The sequence below is a fragment of the Lygodium microphyllum genome, chromosome 22 (assembly GCF_053477565.2).
Source record: "Lygodium microphyllum isolate KBCC chromosome 22, Lygodium_microphyllum_v1.1.10, whole genome shotgun sequence".
In the NCBI taxonomy this organism is placed as follows: domain Eukaryota; kingdom Viridiplantae; phylum Streptophyta; class Polypodiopsida; order Schizaeales; family Lygodiaceae; genus Lygodium; species Lygodium microphyllum.
This window is the reverse complement of record NC_141156.1, coordinates 103,098,567-103,126,089: the sequence shown is the minus strand read 5'-3', so window position 1 is coordinate 103,126,089 and position 27,523 is coordinate 103,098,567. Positions and strand designations below refer to the sequence as shown.

Genomic DNA, 27,523 nt, shown 5'->3' with positions numbered 1-27,523 from the left:
GAAGGGTTGGGAGTCTAATGAATGATGTTTTATGGAAGTGTTAAGTGTGGGGAAGAAAGTGTGGGTGTGTATAAAATTGGGAGGTGGTTTCCACCATAGTTGAAAAAAGTTGGCGTCCACCATTTTGGCCATATCTCCCGACTTGTAGCTCTAAAAAATTATAAAAAAATACCAACCAAAACTTCAACTCATGCGCTACAACTTTTATGTTGAAAGGTTTTTTTGGATTGGAGTGGAAGTACTTTTTAAAAATCTTACAAAATCATGTGTCTAATTTTTCTTCCACTAATGCTTCCAAGAAGGGTCCCATTTGTTTGAATTATCATAAGGCTCCAAAGCCATGACATTATGAGCCTCACATGCCCTTTGGATGGCTCCAAATCCATTTCATGTCTTTTCTTTTCACATTACACATTTTTCATTCACCTTCCTCCATTGATCTTTACTCTTCACCTCCCCTTGGTAAACTGGTCCATGAAATATTTCTATCCAGTGATTTCTTGGATTTTCCAAGAGGTTGTTCCCACCCTCTTCTTTTTTTCAAACCTCCAAATATACAAAAAATCAACAAAGTGTTAGACAAATATTTTTTTGTGATTTTCTCGAATCAGTTATCCATCAATGTAAGCGACTAGTAGAACATATGTCTTGTATAGTGCTTGAAACCTTAACCTATACCTTAGCCAAGGAAAGGGAGTGTTAAGAAACATTTTGCATAGTATTGCTCTTTGACCTAAGGGGGAGAGCAATGCTCAATGGAAATGTTATCGCGTCTATTCTTACATTGTTTGGGAAAGAATACCATTATTCTATTGGTTAATCCAACAACACCCTAAATGCTTTTACAATACTGATTGTTGGATTGTGGTTTGGATAATTATTCCAAGTGCTTGTGATCAATGGTAAATGCATGGCAGGGGTCAGTGATGACAAGTTGCCATTGGAAAATAAAGGAATGTTTTCATGAAAGATGATATTAGGTTGATTGCCTTGATTGTGCTTGGTTCTTAATTGGATTAATTAAAGAAGGATATTTTGCATGGGTGGATCATCTCTAAGGTCACGCTGCATTTCAACCCAAGAAGGGTACTTCTCGATTCATGGGCCGAAGGTCAAGTGGTGAAAAGGCCAACCACGGAAGTTGTGTCTCACTCCTAGGTCGCTTGGGGTCAGGTGGACCTCTGGACAGCTCTGGACACCCCTTGCCTAGTCCAAAACGGAGTCGAATGTTAGAATATCAAGCTCCCATTACTTTTCAGTTAGTTTACATTTATGTGTGTGACCAACATTAGCTGGATAAAGTTGTACACGTGTGTGACATTTAATAAGTCGGTGTAGTCAATGACTTAACCACAATTAGTCTTGGTTAGTCATACCTATGTGTATAAGTCTCTTTCAATAAGTATGATGGAAGAATAATGGAAGAAGAACAACAATGAGCTGAGGCTCATCTTTTGCTCCACTCTATCTCTCTCCCTCTCTTCAAATATGGTATCAGAGCCTGAACAACTGAAGCCTGAAGGCTTGGCAATGGCCATTTGACATCAAGATATCAGATCTGAAGAAATGTCATTAAAGGAGATTGTACATGCAGCCCATTTTTTTGCAGAAGCTATATCTTGCTACAGAAATGGATTTTGAAGAAACAACCCAAAAATCCTTCTGATCGTTTCGATATGGTCTACAACCTTGCAGAAGAAAGTTTTCTCAAATTCCTCACAAGTTTTGAGATATTCAGCACAGACTTGTGTAGACTGGCTGTTTACTACAGTAAACAACAAGTGATTCGAGGGCACTGGTGACTTTCATCCTAACAATGTATATGCACTTATTATCATGCATTTGAGCATGATATTGGAGTGTTAAATGCTCACTTTTGGAGCTTATTTGTAGGCTGGAAATAGTAAGCTGGTTGTTGTCCTGAATTTGGAAACATTATACCTATAGGGTTGAAGTATCTGCGATGCTTATTTGCTACTGACAAATGCATGGATCATACCACTTGAGTGGTAGATGCTTTTTGGAATACTGTGAGTGTTGAAAGTCCAAAGTTTGGACTAATTTGTTTCTAGTTATACCAGGGTATTGATTGGTTATTGTCTGCAGGAAGGGTACATATCAGCTTCACTTGACATACATGTAATATATTCTGACCAATTGGACATGTATCAACTCCTGCATAAAGTGGCAACTGAATGAGATGTTTTGGGGTTGTTTTGAGGTTTGAATACTCTTATTTTAATAGAGAAAATACTACTGGTTATAGCAATGGACTAGTTGTATTTGGTATTACTACTTGCATACAGTACAAACATTAATGCTTGTATGGACATAGTTTGTTGATGGGATGTTTTGCCACTACCATAGAATGTTTTGAACTGATTTGAGATTGGTTTATGCTCAGTTGACTGTGTTTTTTCTTTGTTGGAATACAATTTATAGCAAGCAAGTTGTCAAGAAAATTGCTCTGCAGGAAAATTGTTCCTAAACTGTATCATAAGCCTGACATTTCACACTTGAAGATATTTGGCAGCATTGCATATGTGCATGTTCCTGATGAAAAGAGAAAGAAATTGGATCCTAAATCTATCAAGAGTTTGTTCCTTAGTTATGCACAAGATCGGAAAGCTTACAAGTGTTATGTACCGTCTACACATGAGACATTGATTAGCAGAGATGTTTTTGATGAGTTGGCATTGTGGTATAGTAATCTTGTTGCAGTGGCTACTGATAGATCAGGCAGCACTAGTAATGCTGAAAATACACCTAGTGTGAGTACATCTATAAGTGGTCCTACACGTGATGGGTACCTACAGTAAGTCCTTGGTCAGGACGCTTGTGGAGTCGTACTCCTATGTCCACTGACACGAATATGTCAGTGAGGGGGAGATTGGATAAAGGAAAAGAAAATATGCTTGAGAATGTGACAAGTCCACTTACAGTAGGATATGAGTCATCCAACAGTGACAGTTTGGATAGTGAGTTGGGCATTCCATCTATTATGACTCCTCGATCAAGGCAGAGTCGTTATGTACCGCCTCATGAGAGGCAAGCTCAGAGTGAGCCAGAGTTATGGAGATCTGAGAGAGTTAGAAAACCAGTTGACAGGTTTACATACACTGGTTATTCAACCTGCAATTATGCATATATCGCTAGTGTGGCACGTTACAAAGAACCTACAAAGTTTCTTGATGTAGTTACAGATGATAATTGGTGTGCTACCATGGATGAGAAGTATGCAGCCCTAGCTGAAAATGAGACATGGGAATTGGTTGATTTGCCTGAAGCCAAAGTCCCCATTGGCTGCAAATGGGTGTACAAGGTTAAGTGCAAGTAAGATGGTTTGTTAGAATGCTATAAGGCCAAGGCTAGTTGCAAAAGGATATGCGTAGCAATATGGCCTTGACTATGAGGAGGCTTTTATTCCGGTGGCTAAAATGGCAATAGTTAGAACAGTCATTGCTTTGGCAGCATGCAAAGGCTGGAAATTATGGAAAATGGACGTCAAGAATGCTTTCTTGAATGGTGATTTGGTTGAGGAAGTATATATGGAGCAACCTGAAGGCCATGTTCACCCGGGCTTTCCTACACATGTATGTAAGTTGAAAAAGGCTTTATATGGCTGAAACAGGCACCTAGAGCACGGAATGCTCGAATCAACAGTTATTTACAATAACATGGATTTAGATTGGGTGATGCAGATCACAGTCTATTTACGAAGAAGACAGATCATGGATGTGTGTTTCTAGTAGTTTATGTAGATGATCTTATCATCACTAGAGATGATGAAGAGGGCATTGCTAAGATTAAATCATATTTACAAGCTAAATTCAATGTCAAAGACCTTGGTGAGCTTAAGTATTTTCTTGGGATTGAGGTAGTCTCTACACCTCAAGGTATATGGCTACTACAGAAGCAGTATGCTCATGACATGTTACAGAAGTATGGTATGGCTGAATGTAAGCCTATGGAGACACCTCTTGATCAGAATGTCATAGAGAATGTGACCATGTATCAACAGATGGTGGGCAGCTTGATATACTTGGGGTCCTAACTTATGTTATGCAGTGTTCCTTAATCAAATCTCCTACCATAAATCTGATGCCCTCACTCACTGACACATCTTTGTAACGCCCAAGGGCTAGTTGTGTCTAGCTTAAGTGTGAAATCATCAAAAGCCTTACTTTGAGCTTTTTAAGTCCATATAGGTTCATGAGATACTAAATAATTCTTTATGTCCCTTTTTGGAATTACTTTTATCGAACCATTACTAAAAGTAGCCCCATGCATTTACAACTCCTTTCTTGTAATTGTTATCTTCATGGGATTTTAAGTCTATATTTAGATCATCTCTAGTAGCCTACACACACACACACACACACACACACATTTGAGATGCAATGTTCTCCATCCTAGCAAATGGTATTCTCTTAATTGATACCAAGGTTTTCTTTCTTGGCCTCTTGTTTGCACCCTCATAATGAAACATAGTATATACACATAATTGAAGAGTGTCCACTCACACCATTGATAAGGGTCTTGATGCTTGATTTGAAAAGTATATAGAGTATATGCATGACCTTTCCTTGTTACATGAAAATGACCTATCCCATTGGGTCATCCCTACACTATACCACTATGCTTACCTATGTGACAAGGATCATCCCTACACTATACCATTATGCTTACCTATTTCACAAGGATATCAAGCTCAATGGGACCTTTATTTGTTTTCACTTTCCAATTTTTTACCATTGATAATTAGTTTAGATAGAATATATTTTTTCTAATGCAATAAAAAGAGTTAGAGAGACGACTTCAACATTATAAGTGTTTTCTTGAGTAGTTTGAAAGAATTGGTCTTCTAATCCAAAGAACTAACAACCACAAACAATTCTTCCTTGAGATAACGAATTATAAACAAGTTGATTTCAAGTTTGATGATTATTCCCATCAAAGAGAGGCTTGTTTCTACAATTCCATATTGCTCAAAAGCAATCCACACATAATGGGCCACAATTTCTAAGTCTCTTTGTTCACATCACCTTTATCTCCAAATATAGCTTGGTTCTACCCTACCTCATAGTGTAACCATACACCCGTCATGATATTATTAGCATATGCATAGCATTGCTTCATCTTCAAGAAATCCCCACATCACATGCTTCATAGTTCCTATGCTTCTCCTGCATAAGGTGTAGAGTGGCAAGGATAGCAAAAACTTCAACCTCTATCTAGTAGGTAGCCTATTAGCTATAACTCTCCACAAGAGAAAATCAAGGTGGAACAAAGGGGTAAGCATCTAATATGTGTTGAGTCTTTTGTTCCATGTACTAACGGTGGAAAGTGGTTATATTTTTCTCGTATATTCCTTGACCCTTGAAATACACTTTGGGTTACTCTACATGAAGTCCAATGAACCACCATCCTAAGAGAGAGGGACCTATTTTCTCCATGTTCACAATAGGGAAAAGTTCTTTTTTTCAAGTCACAATGATACTAAGCTCAGAAATTTCAAGACCTCTTTAGGACCAATGAGGTGGAACATTTCTTCATTTAAGCCTTTTGATGCACTTTAAACTCGATCATAGCTAAACCTAAACATTCTCACCCACATGATCCTTATGCCAATATATGTGTCATCAAGAACATGCTCAAAAGAATCTAACTTATTCCATGTTCTATCGATATTTGAACTAGAACCATGTTTAGACACTTTATGCATCTTCATTTTCATGCCAAAAAGTTCTTTGGATAGATCTGCCATGCAATAATACTTGCATACCTTACATTTGACACATGAATCATCAGCACAAGGACAATAAAGGCAAGAAAGAAAATTTGTGACACTATTTGGATCCTCTTCCTTCTATTCTTCTTTCCAAGTTATGTTACAAACATGTGAACAAGGGCTAAGGTTCAGTATGGTTTGAGGCCTTTACAAATGCATCACGTTCTTTTGCTTCTAGACTAATACGAGGACAAAGATGACATCAGCTACCTCTTCCTCTTACTTTACTTCTTTTGATTCACCTTACTATCAACCGAAAGGTGGCACTAGTGGCATTGACATGTGTTCTTAGCTTTGTTGTAGGAATTAAAACTCCTTATTCTTCTTCTTCTTTACTCAACTAGTGGCTCTCTTCAAACGCCCCATGCATTGCCCATATTAACTACAATAGTGAGGGATCACCTCAATTATCTCAAGACCACCCAAATTAGCTGGAGATCCTCCTTCAGGTTGCCTCCAATGCTTTGATCATCTTAAATATATTAATTAGTATCTCTCCTTTGGATGTGAACAACTTATGATTGTCCCAATCCATTCCGAGCAATGGGGCTTATGTTAGTCAATGATCTCTCCCCCATTCTCGCCTGTCCTCAATCCTCTTCAAAATTGCAAAGAGAAACCTCTTCAACTCCACACTTAGGGACTTTAGGCCGAGTCCCCCTAGCATTTTTGGGTGTAGTGACTCATCGCTAGCTAATGGCTAACCACTTTCTTATAGCCCTTGTAACTCAATAAGTATTCCAAAACTAGATATTCTAGCTTTCCAACTTAGAGCTAGTAAATGTGTATACAAACCCCACGAATAGCATGTATGACACAAGTAACTAGGGGCAATGTGTTGGGGGTAAAGGTGCATGTGCCTAACCACCCATGTATTCATTACACTGACAATATGTGCACACCTGTACACTACAGGTGGCAAGCACCTATCATTGTCACTTCATTCTTTATTCTTTCAGTGATATTTGAAAAAGGGAAGGTTGAACACACATTGTGACTATTGGAGTTCCCACATTCTATGTCTCTTACTAGTTCTCTCTTGCTTCTTCCACCATAGCTCTTACTTATGCTTGTGTACTTCCACTTAGGGCTTCCCCCTTCAACTAGCATTAGAGCATGCTTGTAGAGCTTTGACCTGTCAGCTTAGTTTTGAATACCTTTAGCTTGGGTTCTCCAATGGTAGCCATGGTTTCTTTTCTTTGAGTTATGCATTGATGCTTCCCTCCTTCAACACCTCTCAAGACCTATTGAGGCTTACTCCAAGTACCAAATAGACCTTGTTGAGCATTAGCAAATTCTCAAAATTTGGTAGCAACACTAATCTAAGCCCCATCTAGATCCATGTGAATTGTGTCTACTATCCATTAGCCTATCTTTGATAGTCTGGGTGCACCTCCTACCTCCCATGTGGTCTCTAACACTCCTGAATTCTTCAAAAAAACTTGCATCACATCTCAACATTGGAAACATGTGTTTAGGCACCTATTTCAAGTGGGGGATCTCAGTTATTGACTATTATAGCAAACTTGTTGTATGCTTCTAGGATAGCAAGCACTTGATCATTTACTGCTTGTTTGATGCTCTAAAGATGCTACATTAATGCCTGAATAATTATTAGATACTTAGAGGACATTATGGAGATGTACTAAGGCATTATTGAGCTAATTTATTTGATATATTTTATCATCGGTAGGATATTTCACTATTGTTCATACTCAGAACATCATGTCACTCATTCTACATGCTTCTGTGATGCTCTTGCACTTGGTTATGATGCCCGATTGCTAGCAAAATGTATTGGGATGCTTTCGAGCTTGCATTAGCTTTCTTTTTATTGTCATATCATTATTGGTTTATTGTGGGTAGCAAGCTTTTATCATAGACATTTCATGCCTAATGCTCTTTGATGCTTTATGGGATACTCAATGGATGTACCACTACTTTTGCTATTACGTATACTTATCGATATTCTATGCCATACTTTTGCACTAAGATTTGGGCTTGGTTACATTGACCTTGGCTATGCTTGCATGCTATTGAAGACAATACTTGGGTCTTATGCTCATGGATGTATGTCATATGGATCTTGGATACTTAAATGCTATACACTTGATGTACTAAGCCTCTTTTGCTTATATGGAATTCATTTTTTTGTCTCAATGGAAGCTTTCATGACATTTTGGATGTTACATAGAGCTTTGGAGATTCATAGTTGAGCTTGAGCCTACTTTCATGATCGAGACCATGGGACACTTACTTTATGTACATGCTCTCTTGATATGTATTGGATGTAGTTACCCTATTGTGGGCTATTTATATGCTTCTCAGTTATGCATTGAGATTTGCTTAATGGGTTATGCATTTGGTAGTTCTCTTCTTTTACCCCAAGATCTATTATGTGCATGATCTCTATGCCTATCACATATATGACTACTGACATACTGCATTTGTGACAACTTTCAGTGCTACTTATTCCTATTCTTTCTTTCTTGGTTGCTCACAATTGATCGTTGGCATATTTCTGTAGTTTATTACAACAACATGTCATTTTTTAATTTTATGCATTATGTGAGAGTAGTCACTTGGATTTGACCATTGCTTGATTATAGTTTGTGGACAACTCACCACTTTAGCAGTTCCTGTTGTTTAGCCCTTGATTTAGTTGTGATTTTGGGGCTATTTATAGTCATTAATAGCAGCTTCTTTGTGCTATACTATGTCTTTATTTCTTGCATTATGGTCGGTGGACCAAATGACAATACTATCTTTAATATTGACAAGTTGAATTCACAAATGATAGATATTGGAATGCATGAATCTGGAAGGTTCTAGTGCAAAAATTGCAGATTAAGCCATTAAGACATGAGGATGTAAAGCCCAAATGCTTTGATGCAGAGGATTGGGCCAAACTAGACGAGGAGTTATGTAAAATCTACAATCATTTTGTCACTCTATAAGAAGGTCTACTATAATGTTGTCTCTAAAGGGTAGACCACCTATAGCAATTATGTGATAAGATTCATAAGGTCTATGATAAGTAGAGCCCATCTTCTTAGATGTGTTGGCTGAAGTAGCTCATGGATGTTTGTATGAAGGAGGGGACTTCCATGTCTACCCACTTAAATGAGTTTCATTCTATTTTCATCCACTTGTCTTCATAGGACTTGACTTTAAGGATAATCTTTCTCCCTTCTTCTTCCTAGTTACATTTTTTGAGTCATGGAATACATTTCATATTGCTATGTGTACAAATATGCCTACTGCTGGTCTGAAATTGCATGATGTAGAGGGTGCACTCTTGAATGAAGAGGTCAATAGAAAGAATGTAGATGCTTTCTACACCTCTCATGCTTTGAGAATCCAGAAGCAATAATGGTAGGAGCAATATTGACCACCATGGAAGAGACTCTCAAAAGTCTCATTCTTAGTCACATGAATAGTCTTGCAATAAGTCCCATGGTCGTAAGTTTGCATTGACTTATCATTATTGTGGGAAGAATACTCATATTCGGCCCTAGTGCCATAAAATATGTGACGACAAGTGCAAGGAAAAGGAAAAGGGTAAAGTGCAAGAAAAAATGATAATCATAGCATTGCCCCTAGTAAGTCGAGCATCAAAATTGAAGACATTAATGTCATGTACACTAATTCTGATGATGACTATATACTTGCAGCTTCTTATCTTAATGCTTTAGTTTACTAATGCCACATCCACCTATGCTCAATATTGATTGATTGATTTAGAGGCTTCATTTCATGTCACCCCTTATCGAGAGTGATTCCACTCTTATTGTATCATGACACAATTTGTCAAATTGGATCATGACTTGTTGGCATTAGATATTTTGGCTATTGAAGATGTTAAGCTATAGTTTACTTTAGGCAGTATATTTACTTTGCATGATGTATGCCATGTTCCAGCTTTGACTAAAAGCTTACTTTTGGCTAGACAATTAGAAGATACAGGTTATGTTGTATCTTTTGGTGATTCCTCGTGGAAACTTACCCATGGGAATCTTATCCTGCATGAAGTACCAAGTCTAGCACCCTTTATATCTTATTTGTATCTGGGTTCATCAACCATGTTCTCACAATGGTTGCAATACCACATGTATCTTTATAGCATCATTGCCTTGGGCACATGTCATTAAAGGGAATGAAAATTATTACCCATTTGCAGTATCTTTCGTCCCTTGACTATAAGTGTTTTGATTCTTGTGATCATTATCTTATGGCAAATTGACCCATATTTTGTATAAGAAGTCTGCCATTACATGCATGGATGGCTCTCTAGCTCTTGTTTATTTTGATGATGATTGTGGAACTATGCCTTCCAAGTCATTAGGTTGCGTGAAGTATTTCGTTACTTTCATTGATAATTACTCACATAAGTATGGGTTTAACCCCACAAAGCAGAGGTTGGAAGTCTTGGCTACATTTCAATGTTGGCTTGGCCTTGTTGAGAATCAGTCCAGGTATTGCTGAAATCTCTATAATCTAACAATGCAAGTGAGTATGTATCTAAAGCCTTTGAACAGTTTTGTGATGAGAGGGGTATTAAGTTTCAATTGAATACCCCGTCCATTCCACCTTTGAATGGTATGGCTAAGTGCATTAATAGGACAATTCAAGAGCGAGTTTGTGGTATACTTAGCCAAAAAAGCTTACTGCATCACTTTTGGGCTGAGGTAGTTAATTTGCAATACATTTGATTAATCGATCCCCATACACTACTCTTCACTATCACATTGTTGATGAGGTATGGTTTGGAAAACCTTTATCATATGCTCATTTGCGTATCTTTGGTTATGAGAGTCTTTCTACCATGTTCCCAAGGACAAGTGGAATAAGCTAGATCCTAAGTCCATGAAATGCATCTTTCTTGGTTATGGGGATGCAAGTGAGACAAGTTGTTGCCTATGGAATGCACATGCTTGGAAGGTTATTCGTAACCATGATGTTGTTTTCCATGAAGAGAAAATGCATAAGTAGCCTAAGCAGGTCATTGAGGTATACAAGGTAATATTTCAAGATATCCTTCTATTATTGTATAGCCAACTAGACAACATGTAGCAGATGATGCTCCAATTGCCTAGGACCTTGATATTAGATAGGGTGTCTAGGCTCCATAGCTTGTTTTGTGGAGCTCTACTAGAGATAAACATCAGCGTGATAAATTTGTGCCCTCTATAGATTATGTTATGATGACAAATACTGGTGAGCATCTTACCTATGATGAGGCAATGTGCAGAGGTGATAGTCACTCTTGGGAGAGGGCCATGTAGTTAGAGTATGACTCGTTGAAGAAAAATCATACGTGGGATTTGGTTCCTTTGCCCAATGAAAAGTGTGCTTGCTATGCAATTGGGTATATAAGTTGAAAAATATCATTGTTGCCTACAAGCCTAGATTGGTTGCTAAGGATTTTAAGAAAGAGCATGGTAGTTGTGCAATTAGATCTGGATCTTTATCTGATGGATGTTAAGATGGCTTTCTTACGTGGGGACTTGCCATTAAGATGGCAAGCTCAACGTGTGTGGATATTTATGATGGGTCTCTTGTTAGATGGATCTGTATATCTACACTTAGCACATTAGTGGTCATTATGATTCTCACATGGTCACACACTTATCACTTATTATATTTGATTTATTGCACCTACCTACAGTTGGCATAGTTATAGTGCTAGTCGATTAGTATAGTCAGTTATGTATTGTTTGACTTGATAGCCACTTTCCTTTATGTTGTATCTTATCTATACTTTGTCTACATTGTATTGTGAGTGAAAAAAGAAGAGGAAACTAGCAAGAAAACATTTTGGCCTCCATCTCTCTTCTTGTGTTCTTGAGTGAGATTCCTCTTATATATATGATGTGTGTTTAGCACAACAACTTAAGCAAGTCTCTCCACCATGTGATTTGTGACACTTTGCATGATGAGATTTATATGTAGCAACCTAAGGGCTTTGAGGCGGAAGGTAGGGAACACCTAGCGTGCAAGTTGAGAAAGAACCTTTATGGCCTTCAACAAGCACCTAGTAATTGGTATCACAAGTTTGATTCTTTTATGCACCCACAAGAATACACCCATAGTGATATGCATATATGTTTATACATGAAGAAGGCTCATGATAGCAGCCTTATGATTTTGGTACTCTATGTCGATGATATGTCAATTGCTAGGAGAGCTCATGATGAGCTCAATGCCTTGAAAATTCAATTTAGGAAAAGCTTTGAGATGAAGGATATGGAACAAGACTTGCATATTATTGGGATGTGCATCACATGTTAACTTGTTACAGAAGGAGTACATCTAGAAGGTCCTTGAATGTTTTCATATGCAAGTTGTTAAGCCTATTGGTTTTCATTTACCTTCTCATGTGAAGGTTAATCAGGCCCATTGTTTGCAATCTGATGAGCAAAAGGCCGAGATGGCCAAGATCCCTTATGCATCCATAGTGGGTTAGTAGTCTAATGTATGCCATGATAGCTACTCAACTTGACATAGTATTTGCTATGGTAGTTATGGCACCATGTATAGCTATACATGGCATGTGGCATTTGGGATGAAATGAAGGATATCATGATGTACCTTAAGGGTACTACACATATGTGAATATGTTATGGTGGCCAGGACGTAGGAATCACGGGATATATTGACTCTAATTATGCAAAATATGTAAATAATGGGAAGTCAATCTCTAGCTATGCCTTCACCTTTGTCGGAAGTATTGTTTCTTGGATGTCTAGGGTGAAAAAATGCAGTGCTCTATCCACTACAAAGACAGAGTATATTGCATACCTTGGTATTATTGATGTAGTCCCTACACTGCATTCAGATTCTATGAGCACTACTCAGTTAGCCAAGAATCCGGTCTTCTATGCAAAGACAAATCATATTGAGGTGCATTATCACTTTATCCGAGAGGTCATTGAGGACATCTATGGATCTTGTCAAGATCTCAACTAAACAAAATCTGGGAGATCTACTCACTAAAAGTCTATCAACATAGCGTTTTGCCTTCCTTAAGAAGCTAATTTGAGGATGTCTTTTCTCACCCTATTGTACTTTGTCACTTGTTTTTTATTCTCTCCTCACTAGGGGCACATTTGCCTTTAAGTGGGAGGTTGTTAGGGATAAAGGCACCTATGTCTAACCACCCATGTATTCATTACACTGACAATACCCGCACACTTGTATAGTGCAAGTGGTGATAAGCACCCATTACGATTACTTCATTATTTATTCTTTTAGTGACATTTGAATAAGGGAAGGCCAATCACATATTGTGACTATTGGAATTCCCACATTCTATGTCTCTTACTCTTTCTCTCTTTCTTCTCCACCATAGCTCTTACTGCAGCTCGCATTGTCACACTGCTATGCGAACACAATGTGAAAAACTCTAAAGTGCATCGTCATTCGGTTTTCTTATTGATCTAGAGAGTCAATGTCATATTAGTCATTAGTGTCAATGTCTGTAGTGTGGATGGTTCAAAAATACTAGATTTTTGGATAAGTTTAGTCTATTTTTTATATTTTGGATATGATTTCTTGTAAATATCTAAAAGCTATAGACAACTTCTAGAATAGGATGACATGTAAAAAAAAGCAAGTGACTTTCAACCATTTTAAGGGGATTTAATGCAAAAAGAAGAATTGGCGAAATTGTGTGACGCACAATCTCAGTCTAAGGCAACAAATAGCACTCTGAACTAGGAGAAGAAGGAGTGATCTAGGAGAATTTTGACTAGGTGTCTTAGTATTTTACTGCTCTTTCGGGGCCAAAAGAAACATTAGATTGGCAGTTTGGGAGAAGTAGAGAAAAAGCTACTGTTTGATGCACATTTTTTGTCTATAAGGGATTTATCTTCTCAAGATGCAAAAATAAATTAACATGCATCACCTCTATGAGGATTCTTCTACATCTTCTATTTCTTTGAACCCCTTCTCTTTCATCAATTGCTCTCCTTGAATCTCCCTTCACCCTGTTGTCTCTTACCCTCGTGGTAGACTTTGGATCCCAAACACTCCGACAGTGGTGAGCCTGATGTGAAAGTCGATAGCAAGTTTGTAAAGATGAGGGATTCTACAAGTTCAAGTAGTGGTGATGCTTTACAACAGATGATTGCTTTATTGCGGCAACAACAACGGCAGTAGTTGTTGTTACAATAGCAGATGTAAACTCAGCAAGAATCAAAAGGAATGGATTCCTTAGCTATGAATGCATTACTGGCAACAAGATAGGAATTGAAGCAGTTTAAGGGTCAAAATATTTCAGCCTTCGTCTAGTTGTATGAAGAAAAGATGTTGTTTCATGGGGTACCGCAGTATGCATGGAGTCAGTATTTCTCCTGTTTGGCAATCTATGCATTGCATGATCGGATTGATAAGTTACATAGAAGAGATGCTGATTTAAGAAAGCTTTGAGAGAAGAGTTTTTCTTGGAAGATGTAGGATTGGTGACTAAAAAGACATTTACAGATTGGATTGAAAGGCCCAATAAAGGGTCAGTTGCTACAACTTTGCTCTGTGAATTTGAAAGCTAATATGCGCACTTGGATGCCGATGAGCAGCAATCATTGGAGAGTCAAAAAATTGATTTATTTCTAAAGATTGGAGATCGTGTCTTGCAAGAGAAGCTGACTGATTGTTTAGAAGATGCCTCTTTTGAAACGGGGTTGAAATCAGATTGGGCTAATGTAACTGAGGCAATGCATATGTTGGTCAAGATAGAACAAATGAACTTAAGATGGGGGGTATAGGCACCACACTATCAGTACTTAGAAGGGGGTTGAAATTGCAGCCAAGGCGCCTATGGCTATGACAGAATAACTGGCTATACCTCTTGGTTCGGCTCTTAAAGGTGATGTTGTGGATGAATTAATCAAAGGTATGCGTGATTTGAGGCTGAATTTGACATAAATCTATGCAAAGGTCGAAAAGTTGGATGTTAAGGTAGAAGAGAAGGGTCGGGCGGGGCAACAGCCCAAAGGCCATACAAAGAAGGATACAAGATGAGATGCATTTAGTGTGATAGTTTACAACATGAAAAGCGAGACTATACAACCTACCATGAAGCAGAAGCGAAAAGGTTAGTCTTTTGGAAAGATGGCAAAATACATGCAACAGAAATTAGTCTTCCAATAGAGCCAATTTTTGAAAATGGTGGCATGCAAAAGAGGTTATAAGAGATAGCAACAAGGACATCATTTTTTGCCATAATTGTAGCCACGTATGTGTTGAGAATTGAAAGGACCAAAGAAGCTTGTAAAGGAGGCATGGTTAAAGCAAAATCTTACGTTTGGATGCAAGCATTAGATTGCATGGAAAAATGCAAAACAGCAAAGTCTGAATTGGCTAATGCAAGTCAGAGTATATGAGGGAGAACACGATGGAGTGCACTAGTGGATTCATTTTCAGCCTACGCTTATTTGGCTGAGTTTCATAATCAAGAAGCTCTTATGGAAGAAAAGAGAAGAAGAGATGACGACACTGCTAGTTCTTCCTCTTTAGGCCCATCTAAATGCATAACACGAAGTAAAATGGAGCAGCAGAAAGAGGCTGAAAAAGCCATACCTAAGCATGTTATGGATGTGCATCTCAAGAGGAGAAACCAGAAGGGAAGAAAAGGAGTAAGCAGCCCAGTTACAGGTTACAATCAGATCTTGAGACTGCCACAAACCTTAAAAAGGTCCTAGAAGATTGCATACTTGGCAATAGAATGGAATTCACACTTGGTAAAGTTCTTGGAATCGTGAAGCCTGAATTTCATGATGCGATCATTGATATGCTGAAATGAAAAAGACAGTTTGATAGTGAAGTTTTTCAAGCATTGATGTAGGTTGACAAAGACATAAAGAAACAACTTCAAAGGGAATATGATGATACATGTAATGCTGATTTGGAGTAGGCTAATGTTGAAAATGGGTTAAATGGAAGTATAGACAACAAGATTGTGGATCTAAAATTGGTCTTATGGGCAACAGCAAGCATAGAGAGAAGGCTATGTATAATAGGGATATCCATCAACAAGTACATGAAGAAAAAGATGATCATTTTATTCCAAGTAGTAATTATTCACGAACACGTTGGGCTCGTGCTGCAATAAAGACAATTGTCAAAGTGGGAGAAAGAGAGACGCCTTGCATAGATCTCATGTATCATGGTTTTGAAATCAACATTATGGCACACAACTTGTATGAGAATGGAGATTGGCCGATTGATGTAGATCGGGGATGGTCCATGCGGGCAACAAACAATTCATTAGGGGATCTTTATGCGACTTATCCAAATGTACCCATGACTATTGGAGATGTTAGGGATGAATATCATTTTTTTGTGTAGGATTCACATAGTTATCTGGTGATTTTGGGGCAACCCTATATTTTGGAATCAAGGCTGGAAACAAAAGCCTTGGATGATGGTTCTTCATATGCTTGGATTCAGAGTAAAGACAATACAAAGATGGTACAGTTTCTCACTGTTTGTGTAAATTATCCCCGCAATCGGGATAAGCTGCAAGATAATCCCATTTCACCTAATGCCGAGAGTTTAAGGGTTTTTAGACAACATTATTGTAAGTGGAGGCTATGGCACTACCTCTAGGAAGATAATTATGCCTCCAAGAAAGGGGAAAACTGTGTTTGTGTCTAGATTGCAAGAATGGATAGCATGTAGTCTTGGCAGTTTTAAGAATATTTCAGTCATGTGCAAGGCTGAAAAGAAGTATTTGGGATGGGCTGAAAAAGAACTGAAGACATATGGTCTGATGGTTGTAAATGAAGGTATTTCACAGTTGTTTTCACGGCTAGTTGATGTTGATACAGTGGTTGAAATTTCTTCAGTAATTAATGCTAAAAATAGGGTAGAAAAAGAGGTTATTTACGTTGACACTTTAGAGATGTATAAAGTCATTCAAGAGTTTATTGAGCACGAATGTTATGGGCTACAAAATAGGGCTAAAGCAAGGGTGGATACAAAGTACAAAACAATTGCAAAGAAGGTTAAGCATGTGGCTTTGCCTTTACTGCCTGAAAGTGATGTGTTGACTAAAAAAGTGACTCAATAGCCTAGTTTATGGGATCCGCATGGAGTAGGACAAAAATTTAGAGTTGAAACTTTACAAGAGCTGAAAATTGGTGATACAAGCTTCCTTTTGCCTACAAAAAGAGCTTGTTTCTTACAAATATTGTCAAGGAATGGGAAAGCCTTGCATTTTAGCCAGATGAAATTGGATGTGTTGATTTGACCATAGTTACACCTATGGTGATCTTTGCAATACCTCATGTGCCATGGAATTTAAAGCCTATTCCAGTGCCTTGGGAATATCTACCTAAGCTGCTAGAGCTTTTGAATGAGAAGATCAAAATGCGCATTTTGGAGCCTTCTTCAACTCCATATTTGAATCAGTGGTTTATTGTTCCAAAGAAGAATGGTGCTTTGAGGTTTATAAAGGATTTACAACATGTTAATAAAGTCACCATAAGGAATGTTGAATCAAGTCCGATAGTGGATGAATTTGCAGAAGCATTTGCATGCAAGGCAATTTACTCGATGGGTAATTTATATTTAGGATATGATCAGTTCTAGCTTGCATTGGAAAGTCAGGATATCACTACCATGAAGACACTACTTGGATTGGTTAGGACGTGTATGCTTCCATAAGGAGCAACCAATTCAGTGGCACATATGATGAATGCTATGCATAAATTTTTGAGGGAGTATATTCCTCAATTGAACTTACCCTTTCTTGATGATGTGCTGATCAAAGGATGTGATATCTATGAGAAGAATGAAGAGTTGAATGAGCATGGATGTAGAAGATTTGTAGCTAATCATATTGCTAATTGTGATAGGATTTTGAGCCATCTCTAAGAAGTGCATTTAACTCTATCAGGAGAAAAGTCGGTTTTTGGAGTGAAGTATTAGTTGTTGGGCACATGTGTGGACCATATGGGAGAAAGCCCTCACTAGTAAAGATTGATGCCATAAGCAAGATGTGGGAGACATGCTCAAATGTCTTCAAGGTGAGAAGATTTTTGAGTGCATGTGTCTTTTACTTGATATGGATTCCGCATTTTGCTCATGTGGCTGAAAGTTTATATCAGCTCTTAAGAAAAGGGCAAAAGTATTGGTGGGGTAAACAACATATGAAGGCAGTTCAAAAGTTAATACAAGCCCAATTGGCATTGGTTGGGCAGTGGGTCAAGATTATGCTAATGGGAATAGGTATCCCATTTAGTTTGGAGCAAAGGTCCTCAATGAATGGCAACATCAATATTCTCAAGTCAAAAGAGAGCTTTGGGGTATAGTGACAACTCTCAAGTGTGATAGGGAGTATTTTATGAGAGCTCATGTAGTGGTAGAGATTGATTGTCTACCCCTATTTGGCATGATATTGAATTGCTCAACTCCCGATATTGCAATGTTATGGTGGATTGCATATATAAAGTCACTTAACCCTGATTTTCAGCATATTGCAGGTAGAGAAAACCCCATGGCTGACATGCTTTCACGAGCGAGGTTTGAAGATGAAGAGGAGTTGATGGAAGATGAAGAGAATGATGTGATAGGTGCTGAAAATGACTTTATGACAATAGGGAATGAGTATGCAACTGATGTTACTGCAGATATAGATTTGAAAACAACAAGTAATGTCATTAATGCAAGTACAATTGTCATTATAGCAATACAATAGGTACAACTATTGTAATAAGGATTTCAACAGTAAGAAAATAACTTACGGCCATGGAGAAGAGATGGGAGGTAGAGAGAAAGCATCATCAGTGTTATGCTTCAATAAGAATGCAATTTTTGGAAGAGTTGTATGAGGATGAATGGCTTAATAATAGGCCAATATCTCAACCTCATGACAAAGAAGGCTAAGTGTTCTGAAGCTAAATTCAAAAGGATTAAAAGAAAAGCTTATGGATATTTCTTGAAAGATGAATATTTATGGAAGCATGCAAAGAAAAAGAGAGGAGCTCCAATACATGTATTGGGAGATAGGGCTTCTCAACAACGGGTGATGCAAGAGTTTCATGAAAGTTTATGGGCTGGACATAGAGGAGTTTGGGGCACATTTACCAAGATCAAAGAGAAGTATTAGTGGCAAAACATGTATAAAGATGTGGAACATTATGTGGAATCATGCAATGTCTATCAGATGTATTCCATGGTAAAGCATAGATATAGGTTGCAACCGACCTATCCATTGTCTATGCATTACAAATGGGTAGTTGATTTGGTTACCATACCTAAGGTTTATGGAATATGAGATATCTTGTGCTTGCACGAGAAGGCTTAACAAATCAAGTGGAAGGTCGAGCTCTTAGTACAAAGACTACTCAAGCAGTTTGCAGGTTCTTATTGAAAGAAGTCTTTTGCAGATATGGTTGTGTTGGTAAAGTGGTTTTGCAGATAGAGGAGAATTGGATATGGATGAGGCTCGCTACTTCTTTTCATGATTGGGTATCAAGTTGACTTTAACTTCAGCCTACAATCCTAAAGCAAATGGCAAAAGTAAAAGAGGTTATCAGCCTATCATTAAGGCATTAGCAAAGTCATGGAAGGGCAAGATGAAAGAGTGGCCAAGAATGTTACCCTTTACTTTATGGGCTGATAGGACCACTCATAGTGCAGTTACAAGGTATATGACTGTTCAATTAATGTATGGACAAGAGAAATCATGTCTATTGAGGAGACTATTGCTACTTGGAGTGTTCTTCCATGGGAAGAGGGTTTGAATAGAGAAGAGTTGCTGGTCCTACGCATTAGACAATTAGAAAGAAGGCCTAAAAACATTGAGATAGCTATGAAAAAGCTGAAGACTACAAGGATCAAGAACAAGAAGAGGTTTAACAAGCGGCACTTACTTTGACCACATACAAAAAGGGGATTGGGTGTTGGTTTATGACAATAGCTTGGAAAATTAGTGTCGTGCCAATTGAAAGATAGCAAAGCGATGGTTTGGTCCATATGTGGTAAGGATTCCAGTGGGTGGAAAATGTATCAAGCTCTTTAAATGTAGGGAGTCTTCATCATATGAGTTGAAGGAGTTGGATACCAAGCATGAACATGAGAATATGGAAGAAGAAGAGTAGAAGATGAAGACATTGACATGGCTGAGGATACTTCTTATAACATTGCAGATCCATAAGACTTTGGCACATGCCAGAGGGTGTGCAGGTTAAGATGGGGTGGATGTCATACTGCTACATGTAGACATAGTGTGAAAAAATCTAGAGTGCATCGTCATTTGGCTTTCTTATTGATGTAGAGAGTCAATGCCATATTAGTCATTAGTGTCAGTGTCCTAGTGTGGATGGTTCAAAAATACTAGATTTTTGGACAAGTTTAGCCTATTTATTATATTTGGGATATTATTTATTGTAAATATCCAAAAGCTATAGACAACTTCTAGAATAGGATGACGTGTAAAAATAAGCAAGTGGCTTTCAAAAATTTTAGGGGATTTTATGCAAAAAGAAGGATTGGCAAAATCGTGCGATGCGCAATCGTAGTTTACAGGCAACAAACAACACTTTGAACTAGGAGAAGAAGAAGGAGTGATTTGGGAGAATCCTAATCAGGTGTTCTGGTTTTTAACCTCCCTTTCGACGCCAATGAAAGCATTAGATTGGAGTTCTAGGAAGTAGAGAAGATGCTACTGTTTGATTCACGTTTTTGGTCTATAAGGGATTTATCTTCTCAAGATGCAGAAATAAATTGACAGGCTTCACCTCTATGAGTATTCTTGTACATCTTCTATTTCTTTGAACCCCTTCTCTTTCATCAATTGTGCCTCTCCCTAAATCTCCCTTCACCCTACTGTCTCTTACCCTCGTGGTAGACTTTCGACCCCAAACGCTTCAACATCGTGCTTTCACTTAGGGCTTATCCCTTCACATGCCATGCTTAAGTTGAGACTTAAGTGAGTGAATGTGAGAGTAAAAGCACTGAATCACACGCATCCTTGACTATGTGAGCACCCTAGCTATGACAACAAGGAGAGAGTGTGTGTGTTTGAAGTGAGAGAGAGTCATTTAAAGAAGAGAGAGATGGTTTGAGTTAGCGAGAGAAAAAGGTCTTTGGGATAATACAATTTTCACCAATCAATGATTGCCAAGCCTTTGGACTTCTCCAAATTCATAGAGTACCACCATGCTTATAGGTACTTTATAAACTCCCCACAATTTTGACATAAAATTAAGAGTGGTCAAGCAAACTAACCATACAACATTAAACTTGACTATGTAAACTTGTGTAAGTAAAATTTACTTAAGCGTGAATTGGCTCTAATCTCCTAGCTAGACCCTATGACTATCCTAGTTACTTTTATGAGCTTTCCATTTACCTTCTCCCTAAGCCACTTGAACTTTCTTGCTAGTGTAATCCCTATGCCAATCGAGCAACCAAAATAGGGTAGTATGGCATTGGGTTTGACTTGCTTAAATCTAAGGTTGTTGATGTAGCTTGGTAGTTCCTCCCATCCTAAGTATAATAAGTCAAATTTTCTCTGGCTTATCTTTAAACCGGATGGGAGTGAGAAATCATCCTAAACTTACTAGAGTGCTCTAGCTAAGCCTTCTTATACTTTTACTAAAGTGTAGTTATCATTTGCAAAAAATTTCATAACAAAGAAGCCACCATTGTGTAGCTTGAAATCTTTGATCAACCATCAATCAAACTATCTTATCATGAACTACACAAATCAGGGGCTCAATTGCAACCGTGAAGGGAAGGGGGGACTAGTGGGCACCCCTATCTCACTAAACATCATAGTTGAAATACTTTGGGCAAATAGACATTATCAAAAACTTCGGCCCAGGAATTTTGGATGAGAAAGTTGACCATCTTGTAGAAGCCCCTCCAAAGCCCATTTTTCTAGGACTTGAACTATAAAATCCCATGAAACTATGTCATAGGCTTTTTCAAAATCCATATTTACAGGCACATACCTCTCTTCTTCCTGGTCAAGAACCATAACAATTTAGCATGACAAGTTTTAGAACATGATATTATCTCTTGCACCTATGGACAAACCCATATTGTGTTAAATGTATTAGGTTTGGTAGAAGAAACTTAATCTTCCAAGAACAGGCTTTAGTCATTACTTTATATGTTGTGTTAAGCATGGTAAGGGGTTACCAATCACTTATTGTCAACTTGCGCATTCTTTTGGGGATTAGTTGATTAGCTTCCTATTCACTAGACTTGAAACCTCATCCTTCTTGATGAAGCTATTAAGTAATTTGCATAAAACAACAACTACCAGTATTCCCAAAATGTTGGTAAAGCTCAATTGGTAGTTCATTGGGACCTTGTGCCTTTTGCCCCTTCATCTTCTTCACCACAAATTCAAGCTTATACTCAATAAAGGGCATGTCAAGCAGCAATAGTTTCTCAATATGTACCTTGGAATGTACCATGTTAATAGGCTTTTTAGCCTTCCTATGCACATATTCTCCATCCTTGGGAAAGTTTCCCACCATGTTCAAGAGATAATTATCAATTGTTTCAACTATCTCCCCATTTGCCATGTAGATGTTGCCTACCTCATCTTCAATCCTCACCAAGGTCTCCTTCTTTTGCTTATTTTCCAGGTCTTTAAAATAGAATGTATCTAGGGCTTTGCCAAACATATCCCACACCTTGGCTGCCTTGAATGTGTTCTTTTCCTATATTTTGATATATTCTTTAGTACTTTGTAGTAGCCATTGCAAGGCTAGGTCATCTCTTGTTGCACATGCAAAGATCCTAGCACACATTCTTTGAATTCCACCACTCTATCAACACATTGTCTCCTCCTTCAAGCCTTATTTCTCTCATACCCTTTCAAGAATGAAATCACCTCATCCATGTATCTTTCTCAATCATCTATTATTTGATTTAAATATCCCTAAAAATGGAAGAAACAAGGGGCAAGGACTCCTTGACTTTGATTTTCCTATTGATTGCATGCTGGAAATAACTACTCCTCCTCAATTTTCCACTCCAAAAACATATTCTTTATACTACGCTTGTACCATCGATCTATCAAGGCTTCTCTCATGGCTACTCTAATGTTGCTTCTCTTCTTAAAATTTTAGTGAGATGGCAACGATCCTCCAACTTCCATGTAGCCTTTTACCTCCTTTGTACCTTTTCATACTTTCTTATGAGGCCTATTAGTAGCTATGACTGTGCTTGTATAAAGAGGCTTGAGAACACTAGCACTATCTCTTCTTCCATATATCTTCCACCTTTTTAATTAGCCTTGCAAATATTCTTGAACTTGCATTATACCTCCTATTCCAAATATGATTATCTTCTAGCTTTGATCTTGACATCTTTAAGAAACATTTGCCTTGTATCTATGCTTTTCCATGTCTTAACCTTCCACTATATTGCTATATATTAGATTTTATAGCCCACCACTTCCTTCTTGCAAATATCTAACCATTGCATGCAATGTATTTGCCATATTGTCAATATGAACCATTGAAACTTGAAAAGTCCAAATTTTTGAATTTGTAGGCTTGCATCTCGAAGTTTAACTCGTAAACTTGCATGATAGAAACTTGAATTTCTTGTGCCCAAAAAATCTATTCAAGAAAAACATTAAATCCATGTTTGCATAACATTTTTTCTCTTCTTTGTATCCGATCTTGAAAAATTTTTCACAAATAAATATAGATTTACAAATAGAATGCTTGATAATGAAGTTTAGAAGACAAAAATATGTTATTCACCTTAAAGACTGCATGAATTTACAAACAAATCTAAATTTTTTGCACCACTAGGCTTAGAAGATTCATCCTTAATCGAAGATACAAATTGAATGAGGAAGGAACAACATGTGAATGTGGTGGACTAACACAAACCTATCAAGATTGAACAATAAGAAATACGCAATGTCCAATCATGAGTAAAACATAAGAGTGGACTAGATCTTTAGCATCGATCACAAACAAAGTAACAGTGAACAAGGCAAGTATATACATCTCTACTTGACTTCCCTTTACATGAGAGTGGATAATTGTTAAATTCCATAAAATGTCCATGTAATAATGTGATCCTTTACAGTTTAGGATAATGTGAATATACATTATTCTCTCCTAAGGTTATGTGCAAATGTGCTAGTTGTGGTTGTTCAAGCCTTACTAATGGTCAAAGCCATCTCATCTTGTTTTAAGTGCCTTATCCCCTAGCTATATGTAGAACAAGAAGGGTAGCAAGCAATATGGTTACCTTTCCAACTTAATACAAGGCTCTGATGGTAGCTAAAAATGATTCCATGAAGTTGAAAATCTATATCTCTCACCAAAAAGGCAATGAATATGATGCAGAGATTGTTGTACAAGATTGGTAGAGTTGATATGCTAAAGATTGGTATGAATAAAAGGAAAATCCTTCAAGTATCTTTAAGAAGATATATAGAGCAAATATTGCTCTTCCTATTGAGGCAATGGATACTTTGAGTTTCTACTTCAAGATCATTCACACATTTTATGGGGAGGATGCCTTTTGAGAAATAGCTCTCAAGTCATGTTTAAGCTACATTTCAATGACATTTTGACCCATGGATTGATTAAGTATTGGTACGATCTCCAATGGAGAATCATTAAGTTTTCTATCCTATTGGTTTCAAAGATAACTTAATTTACTCCATGCCATGATATGTGAAACTAAGGCTTTACATGTCCCACTCTTCATAATCAATCCTAAAGCAAAGAGGAAGGAATGCATCTTTTGGGAAAGGAGACAAAACCTCCTAAGATTTTGAAATAATATTGATTTAAGGTTTCAAACAATTAATAAAAAATCAAAATTAAAAGTATGTTGCAAATTGGCAATAGCCCAATATACACTCAAAATGTTATAGAGATTTAAACAAAGAATATAGCACCATAGAGCTCTACACACTACATAGAGAATAGAGCTTTGCACATAGTGCACAAAGTGCATTTTTACATGTAAGTTAGTACATTTTGCCCACATTATTACATGCACTATTAAGCATAATTTGTTGTAATAGCATTCTGCAAATTGCTTTGCAGGGAAACTAGTAGCAGCTAACTCTAAACCAAAAACTTAACAAAAATGTAACACAATATCAATCACACACAATCAAAAACAAAGTTACATAATTTCAAATCAAAGAAGAAGTAAAGAAAAATACAGTTTTCTATTGTGGCTTTCTTTAAGGTCTTTACTTCTTCTCTTCAAGAGCTAAATAACATAACAACAATGACAACAACAACAACAACTTGCCTTTTTTGTGTGAGGGAGAAGAGAGTGTAAATAATAAAATCCACTTTCTATATGATAGCTCTCACATGTGAGATCTTGAGTCTCAACTTATGTATTGTCTATTAGTCACTCTTTCACATGGCTCTTCTTTCACCTTGTTCCTCCCAAAGAGACATTGAAAATTAAAATAAACTTATAATGGGTTTGAATATTTTTCCACGTTTCAAAGCGTGATTGTATATGCATTAACAACACATTATAAAATGAAAGTGCACTAGATTTGTGAGCTTTTGGCATATTATTAGAGTAGTTTTCATTTAATGCACTTGGAACATAAGAAATTAGGCTACATTTAGGTTTCTTTCACTTTTTATGATTGATCCGTGTTTAATAAGCTTTCAAAATGGATCACAAAATTGTTATCTAAAGTGAGCATAAACTTGATCTCATAGATTGCTTTGATTTTCACTCAAAGCTTAAAGACCATCTTTGAGTTTTATTGACCTTTTTGGATGTAAACATATTTACATGTTTTTGGGATTTTTGAAAAAAGTATTGCATTCCTTGGAAAAGCAAGATCAATTACATTGTAATTTAAAAGGGAGCATTTGCACATGAATGAAACATGGCATTAAAATAAAGTTGCTTTGCGAGAATGAGGGAAGAACTACATTCATTTTGAGTATAGCTTGCTTGTTGGCACGATACAAGTGTAACTTGATTATAGAACAAAGCAACTAAAATGGATGAATCTTTAGGGCCGTATGATAATCTTATGATAATAAGAAACTTGATTCTTTAAACTCTTTGCTTGTTATTGTCAAATTGCTATGAGTACATTTTGTAAATCGCTTATGGCATCTTAAAATTGTTTCCAAAGAGTAGGAGCTTGACACAAGTTGAAGATGATTAAAATCTTTGTGATTCTTATAGATTAGTGTGGTTGGTAGGCCTTGTTTCCCCTAGATGAGTCATAGGAGATGTTGTTGTGAGAAAGTTGGGTATTTCTTAATAAGAATAAATTGTTTAAATATCTACTTACAAAATGCTAAATTCCAAGCTTTGGAAGTTTCTACCGCATGAGAAAAGGGTTCCAAACACTGAGCTACAATAATGGCATGTTACCGAGGTACTCTGTAAGGGGAGTTGGAGTTGATAAAGGATGTGTAAGTCTCTTTATCTATCTAGGACTTGAGGAACCTTTGTATGATAGCATACAAATAGTACATTTTGCATTGAAGTGCCTTCATACAATAGCACATTGTTGTTACATTTTGCATAAAAAATACAAATATCTTTGAATGATTTGATTGGGCTTCATCCCAATCTCTTCACCTTGAAGGACAATGCACCGAGGAGCTGCTCAACTAAAGGTTTTGAACCAGTGACCTTTCACTACTGATGTATCCATCCTATCGACTCAAGTGGCACTTGTTGGAAAAACTTAGCATGTTAGACACGTATTTGTAAGCCCATATCGAACATACTTACTCTTAACAATAACAATTATTGTTCTCTCTTTTGTGTAAGCCTTGTTTCAAAACGTGCTTTGTATCCCCATCACCTTTGGGATGGGGAGGTTGGCCTTTGCATGAGAATTCTCAAGAAGTCCATCTTAGTAAGATTTCAGGTATGGATGGCGCGTAAGGTTGGGAAGGTGCGTGTGAAGGCCGTGGAGTACACAGATGCGCGAGTGCATCTGACCAGGGAGATACTGAATGGCATCCGAGTGATCAAGTACAATGGATGGACCGTCCCTTTCCTGCAGCGCATTTCCGAGCTGCGAAAGCAGGAACTCCGCTGGATCAGACGAGCTGCTTTCGTCCGCGCTTCGAACTCCACTATACGGGTGTGTCTCCTAGTTCTCTTTCTTCGTAACAGATTCTATGTTTCTCGTTATAATCACAATAGAACCATCTTAGTTTCATCTTTGTACAGTGTGATAGAACTGGCATGGCTCCTTCTCTTTCTCATCTTTGTAAACTGTGATAGAATTGGCATGGTTCCTTCTCTTTCTCATCTTTGTAAACTGTGATCAACGCCTCCTGTTTTGCATAAAAGACATATTTCTAGATTATGATAAAACATGGATTCGTATGATTATTATGTAAGCGATACCTTCTGGTTGTAATGTTTGTAACCTATGATCATCTCAGGATTCACTCACACCACTTGCTACAAGGACATATTTCTAGATTATGATAAAACATGAATTCCTTTGATTATTATGTAAGCGATACCTTCTGGTTGTAATGTGTGTAAGCTGTGATCATCTCAGGATTCACTCACACCACTTGCTACCCTGGCGACTTTTGGAACATATTTTGCCTTACACGGAGGCCATTTCTTGCCGCCGGAAAAGGCATTTACAATCTTAGCATTGTTCGGTATATTTGTGCGGACTTTTAGCTTGGCTCCTCTAGGTACACAGACGCAAACTCTGCATGTTTCGTTGATTACTAAAATGACCCAAGTGCTATAAATTCTTAACGGGAG

The 27,523-nt window shown here is 37.5% G+C and overlaps 1 protein-coding gene across 1 annotated transcript in view; it reads left to right on the top strand.

Annotated features, from left to right (window-relative positions):
• Nucleotides 1–27,523, top strand: part of LOC148017456 (uncharacterized) — a 193,581-nt gene that overhangs the window by 60,780 nt on the left and 105,278 nt on the right. Inside the window, exons 6-7 of the mRNA XM_087663178.1 lie at nucleotides 26,658–26,876; nucleotides 27,306–27,450. Of these exons, the coding sequence (XP_087519304.1) occupies nucleotides 26,658–26,876; nucleotides 27,306–27,450 (364 nt within the window). The remainder of the gene's footprint in view (nucleotides 1–26,657; nucleotides 26,877–27,305; nucleotides 27,451–27,523) is intronic.